The sequence below is a fragment of the Pistacia vera genome, unplaced genomic scaffold (genome assembly GCF_008641045.1).
Source record: "Pistacia vera cultivar Batoury unplaced genomic scaffold, PisVer_v2 Contig700, whole genome shotgun sequence".
Classification (NCBI taxonomy): Eukaryota; Viridiplantae; Streptophyta; class Magnoliopsida; order Sapindales; family Anacardiaceae; genus Pistacia; species Pistacia vera.
In genome coordinates this window covers 116,697-123,373 of record NW_022196558.1, presented here as the reverse complement: position 1 = coordinate 123,373, position 6,677 = coordinate 116,697, and the positions used below count along the sequence as shown (strand labels likewise).

Genomic DNA, 6,677 nt, shown 5'->3' with positions numbered 1-6,677 from the left:
ATTAATTAACTCAACCAACACTAAAGTAATATATTTCAATTCTGTTCCAAGGAAAATCTATAAGGAAATAAGGATCACTCCAACATGTTCTCTTTATAGGAGACGATGATCTTTCAGAACAAGCACTTAATGATCAACGAAATTCCTTGGAGTTTTCATTTGAACCCCATCAATAGGGTAACACATTATTTTACTCTAGTTTCAATTGGGAAAATGAATTCCATAGTTTTTAATGTCTGGCAACATAAAATAGATCATAGTCCATGCAAGGAAAACTCTAATTGGACAATAAAACCAAATGGTCTATAGTATACTCCAATGGTTAGGAACCCGGCCCATGTGACAACTCGGCTAGGGGACCGGGTCATTGTTTGACTGATCTAACCGATTTGATCGGTAGTTTAACCGTCCATCCCGTAAGTTTAAAATCTAGCAAACACACCCCTGATAAATACACATCAGTCTCTTTAGGTTTGAAATCCAACAAAAATACCCTTACAGACAGGTTACGATCGACGGCCAACCGGACTTTGGGATGATGGAGTTTTTGGTGGGGAGATGTCGTTGAGGCCAATAGAGGGTTCGGGGGTGATTTTAGGCACCAGAATCTGCCGAAATGAGGGAGAAAGTGCTAGAATGTGAGGGGGGTGAGTGGAAGGAGCAAGGGGTGTTTGTAATTTTGAGGGCCGATTTTCTGCCTTTGTCGGTTAAACTAGTGAAGGCTTTGGGTCCTAGTCTAACCAATTAAACCAATCGAGCTGGGTCGGGTTCCTAATCAGTAGTATACTCTATAGATCCATTATAAGAAACATGTCTTCCTTGGAAATAATCCTTACAAGAAAAATTTGTTTCTTGACAGACAGGTTTTTATAGAAAATAATGAAATAATTCACATTGTATTATTCAAAATCTTCTTCATTATTATAGAAGAGTACATGAATCATGTTATCTTAATAAATACCAATATGTTAAAAACGTTATTTGATCATGTATTTTGATGATACTTAATATGTATATGTAAGAATTAGAATTCAAATAAGTAATTGTTTTTTTGCAATTCAACGACGGTTATTGATGCAGTAACACATTCAAATCGAAACTTAAAATTTCTTAGATAGGCATTTATGCCGACCTAAGTTTGAATTTCTTGAAGCTACCTCTGACATAAATTAAAAACTTTGGTTTGTCAAAATAAAAGCAAGTCAAACTCTAAATGGAAATATTATATGAATCAATGTGGCTCATTTGAAACCATAGATTAATTTGACCTAAGCCATGTGAATACTATTGAGCCAGCCACATACTTATAAGCCTAGATAAAATTATTATATTATCAATTTAATCGCTCTATAAGCCCAGTTAGGCACCCAATGAAATGGTCAATCATTAGCAGCAAATTATAAAATTATTAAAATGTTTAATTAAAATTTGGAAAGTACTTAAGCAAAATCTTTTCAAATTCAAACTAGTTGACTTTCTCCTACTTCTTCCCCCAGGGATTTCGGCATTCTAGACCAACCATATTGTGCCACGTGTGTGATAATTGTTGCTTTCATACCCACATGTCGGAACAGGAGAAACAGGGCCCAAACGGGCAGCTCATCCTCACCCGGGGTTAATAGTCAACCTTAGGGTTAATTAAACTAATCATAGTTTAATTGGCGTTATTGTGTGATTCAACTAGGATCCGCCAAGTGGCGGAATCGTTTTTGCTGTTATTGGGAAATGCTGGTACTGTCCATTTTTAAATTTTTTTTTTTTATGATGCTTACGCAGCAGATATGGACGTTGACTATAATGAGGTTGCCAAGACAATTAAAATTCCTCCCACAATTAAAACGCGACACGCGTGTCTTCATCATTGAGGTTTTTTTTTTTCCTCAAAAGGAAAGTTTTACCCTTTCTTGCTTAATTATTACATGGAATAATTATCATTCGCGTTTATTCTTAAATTAACTCTTTATTTTACATATTTCCATTTCCCTTTTTTTTTTTTTTATGAAAATGGATGGAAAAATCATTTCTAAAATGTTAGTAATGTATATTTAACCATATAATCAAAAATAGAGATTGTATATTAATACTCATTTATTTCTCTCAAAAATTATTAAAAATATTTGTGTAATTATCAAAACCCTCTAAAAGTTTATATCTTACCCGTTACAAAATAAAAAATAAAAACTGAAATGGGTGTTTTTAATATTTTCTAAACGAATAAGTGATCTCATAGGAAAAATAAAATAAAATAAATAAACCTGCCAATATACCCAATTACAACGATAAAATGGAGATTTGCTTTGGAGACTCAATTGGGAAATATTATAAAAATAAAATATTTATGATTTACTTTAGAGAGGAGACATTTTTGATATAGTTTGAAAGTGGAGGTTAATTGAGCTAGGTTTAGGTTGAGAAATTGGAAACCAACCAGACTTTTGGTTTGATATTAGGCTTAGAAGTACACAAATCACGTGTTGACATACTTTAATATTTCTTTATTTCATCACCCACAAGTTTGGACAAATAATACATTATCAAAGTTTAGATTAATTAATTAGCTTTCACATTTTAATATTACGAAATGAAATTTGTGTGTTTAATAATTTAGTTTTTAATAACCTATTTCTCAAATTATCTAAATTTAAACCAACTCCTAGATAGTCAAGCAGTCAATTAAGACTATTGAATGCATTATTTAAGAGGTCTTGAGTTTGATTTCTTTCGTTTGTTAATAATGATGGTCACTAAAGAATTATCTGATCATTAACTTCAAAGCCTCGAAAAACTAGTTGTAGTGTGCCCACACTCACACAGTCGCTTGATTATCAAAAACAAGAAAAACAATTATTCTTTTAATAATCATTAATGGAGAACTTTCCGTCGTAAATGACTCTTAATTACAAAGTACAAACCACTTTATTCTTTATACATTCTCTTATTGCAAGAGGGCCAAACCCTAATTAATTAGTGAGCCCCTCAAAGGATTCGAGTGAAACGTTAATAAAAAGTGTATTTATTTAATTAATTAATTTAACCTTAATTTGGCTTCATCTATCTTTCACTCTACTCTTTACTGAACTTTTTTTATTTCATCAATGATTTTAATTAATTATTGCCAAGCTTAAATTTCCCAAAGCCTATTGACTTAAATATGGACCACCCTTGTTTGATTTAAACTTGTTGATGATAAGTGTCACATTTTGATATTTAAACCATGAAAATCTAGGCTATGATTTGAAAATATTTTCAAAAAATATTTTAGTATTTGGGGTATATGGGTCATTTTGTATTTGTAAAATAAACAACTTTTATTAGCTAATTTTTGGAAGTTGAAATGTGAACTTCTGTAATCTTTCACAGCTGGTATGACTTATTAGGATAAAGGAGATTCGATTTAGGAGAAAAAAAAGCCCTTCTTTCACATCAAAAAAAATCAAATTATTAATATTTTTTTTCCATTTTTTTCAACATAAAATTGCGGTTTAGATAATTATTGCTAATCCCATCTTTGCCTCTAAACACCAACGATTTTATTTTAATATAATATATGGTCGTTTTCAAAATCATTTCTATATTTATATATCCAAATACAACAAAAAATAATCATGTTGTGATTTAATATTTCGAAAATAGATATAAAAAGAAAGATATGATGCATTCTTCAATTTTATATTTATAAAACAATATTTAATTATTGGGGTCTGTTTGATTTGTGATTCAAAAATCACTTTTAAATACTAAATATGATTCAAAATTTTGAGTTATATCTTAATATTTTTATTATTTAAAAATGTATTTTATATAATATATAAAAACTATTTTCAGGCTAAAAATGACTGAAACTAAGAAATCATTTTCTAATTTTTAGAATTGTTTCAGAAAACTATTTTCGTAAAATAATTTGACTCATTTTCATATTAAATTTTATATCAAATAGATCCCTTACTTTTTTGACTATATTGACCACAAGACTCTTTTCTACTTCTATAAATAGTAGTAACAAACAAATTGTAATTTGTAATTCTTTTATTTAATATATTTATTATATCAAAATGCATCTTACTTTGTAAAAGTAATTTTATAAAATATTATACAAAAAACAGATAATAAAATTTCAAGATGACATAGTCTTCTAACAAATTAAATGATAAAATTTTTACATGCATGGAATTGAGCTGAGTTCTTGCATCTGGTCAAAAATTTAGAAAGCTAGGATAATGATAATAATAATAATTATTATTTTTTAATGATAGTTAGAATAAAGTTAATAAAAGGCTAAAACAAAAACAACCCCCACCTAGTTGCTTTACAAACCACGTTTCTATCTCTCTACAAAGCACCAGCATTAATGGGGGCTCTCCTTCTCCAAATTGCTTTTTCTCTTTAACATCTCTCCATCTTTCAGGTTTATAACTTTTTTCAATCACTTGTTCCATGGCAGCTTCCCTCTTTTCTCACTCAATCTCTCCCTTTCTTCCTAACTTCCCTTAGCCTTTTGTATATATATCCAACACTTTCTGTTACCTTCTCTCTATCATTCTTAATCTTTTTGTTTAGCCTTGTTTTCTCTGTAAGGTGCTTTGAATTTAGTGGGTTTTACACAATATAATAAGCCAACAGGGTTTTAGCTATTTGTAGAATGGAGAACAATTCTGGATTTGGTAAGGAAGACGATCAGATGGATTTGCCACCTGGCTTCAGATTCCATCCCACTGATGAAGAGCTCATCTCTCACTACTTGTACAAGAAAGTTCTTGATGTCAATTTCTCATCTAGAGCTATTGGAGATGTTGATTTGAACAAGTCTGAACCTTGGGAATTGCCTTGTAAGTTTTCAGTTTTCTCTTTTTATGAACATGAATTTGAGTATCAATTGTGGTTTGTTATCTAATTTGGTTTTTCTTTGGATAAAGGGAAAGCAAAGATGGGAGAGAAAGAGTGGTACTTCTTTTGTATGAGGGACAGAAAATATCCAACTGGGTTGAGGACTAATCGGGCAACCGTTTCCGGTTACTGGAAAGCCACCGGGAAAGATAAAGAAATTTACAGAGGAAAGTCACTTGTGGGAATGAAGAAAACTCTTGTTTTCTACAAGGGAAGAGCCCCAAAAGGAGAAAAAACCAACTGGGTCATGCATGAATATAGATTGGATGGGAAATTTTCTGTCCATAATCTTCCCAAAAATGCAAAGGTGCATACGTTTCCTCTGTTTTCTTCAACTCAGTTATAGTTGTTTATGTTATTATGTGAGTGTTAATGGAAGTTTTGTTAATTTGGTGTTGTTTTTGCAGAATGAATGGGTGATTTCGAGGGTGTTTCAAAAGAGTTCAGGTGGGAAGAAAATTCATATTTCAGGGATAGTAAGTTTAGGGTCTTTTGGCAATAATGAATTAGGTCCTTCTGGTTTACCTCCATTAATGGATTCTTCTCCTCCTGATAATAATAACAATAATGGCGGCAAGTCCACTAAACCTCTTACTGATTCGGCTTACGTGCCCTGCTTCTCCAACTCAAATCCCATTGATGTTCAAAGAACCCAACAAAACTCATTCGATTGGTTGAACAATCCTCTCATACCCGTTTCTTCTTCCAACCGAACCGACCTTTTCCCACGTATCCCATTTCCAAATTCATTTCATTCCCCCCCTTTGTCCATCCCAGTTACATCAAATTTCCAATTTCCAGGTTCAATTCTAATGCAAGACCAGTTAACCCTGAGGGCCTTAATCGAAAACCAAACATCAAACATGAGACAGAGTTTCAAAACAGAGCGGGAAATGGTCAGTCTTTCACAAGACACAGGGCTGACTGGCGATATGAACCCAGAAATATCTTCAGTTATGTCCAATTTCGAAATGGTAAAGAGCCAATTCGAGGATCAAGATCAGGTTCCTTCAACTTCAAGCGGAGCAGTGGATATTGATAAACTTTGGAATTATTGAAACTAGGAGATGAAATGAAATTATTAGTAAGAAGATAAGCATTATTATTAGTTATTAATTATTATTGGGTATTGTATTAAAATGGTGATGGGTGTGGGTCTGTTGTATAGATATTGTTGAATCTCAAATGAAAGCGAACCATATAATTGTGATTATGATTATGATTATGTATTTGTGCAAGAAATTAAATGAAGTTATTAGCTGTATTTTGTTGTTGTTAATTTGATTGGATGGATATAGAATTTGTCATATTAGAGATTCAGTTGGTGGCTAACTGATCTTATTTTTGTAATTTGATTAAATCATTGAGTTTCATTCTCATGAATTGTTTATTGGATTTTGAATTTCATTTTGTAGGGACTCAAATTGATTTCCCACATCTCTACTCTGCTAAAATCCAACCATTACAACTTCACCCTCTATATTTGCATTTTTTTTAATCATGTCTCTCTGTCACTTATAATCATTTGAAAATTCATCAAACTTTGTACACAGCCAAACCATTCAAATCAACCTTACCTTGCTCTTAGTTAATTACTTTGATTTTATTCCCCCTTCTATTTTTTGACTCAACATCATGTTCATCTACAAATTAAGTTTCCTTGTAACCCACCTCCTTTAATATTATTCATCATCACGTGTCAATTTTAAAATCTTATTAATTCGATTATTAAAGTAGTCTGTCAATTTTAAACTCTCATTAATTCGACTTATTAAAGTAATTAGTTCCGCATG

General features: G+C 31.6%; 1 protein-coding gene across 1 annotated transcript; it reads left to right on the top strand.

Annotated features, from left to right (window-relative positions):
- Positions 1-4,294: 4,294 nt before the first annotated feature.
- LOC116114143 (NAC domain-containing protein 100-like) lies at positions 4,295-6,148 on the top strand. Its single transcript, XM_031400296.1, has 3 exons — positions 4,295-4,826; positions 4,914-5,191; positions 5,292-6,148. Exons 1-3 carry the CDS (start codon positions 4,640-4,642, stop codon positions 5,940-5,942), a joined length of 1,116 nt encoding a protein of 371 aa, XP_031256156.1. The 5' UTR covers positions 4,295-4,639; the 3' UTR covers positions 5,943-6,148.
- The last annotated feature ends 529 nt before the right edge of the window (positions 6,149-6,677 follow it).

Coding starts and splice junctions, on each gene's coding strand:
- LOC116114143 (XM_031400296.1), top strand. CDS start 4,640: ATGGAGAACAATTCTGGATTTGGTAAGGAAGACGATCAGATGGATTTG. Junction 4,827..4,913: donor TGAACCTTGGGAATTGCCTT/GTAAGTTTTCAG, acceptor CTTTGGATAAAG/GGAAAGCAAAGATGGGAGAG. Junction 5,192..5,291: donor ATCTTCCCAAAAATGCAAAG/GTGCATACGTTT, acceptor TTGTTTTTGCAG/AATGAATGGGTGATTTCGAG.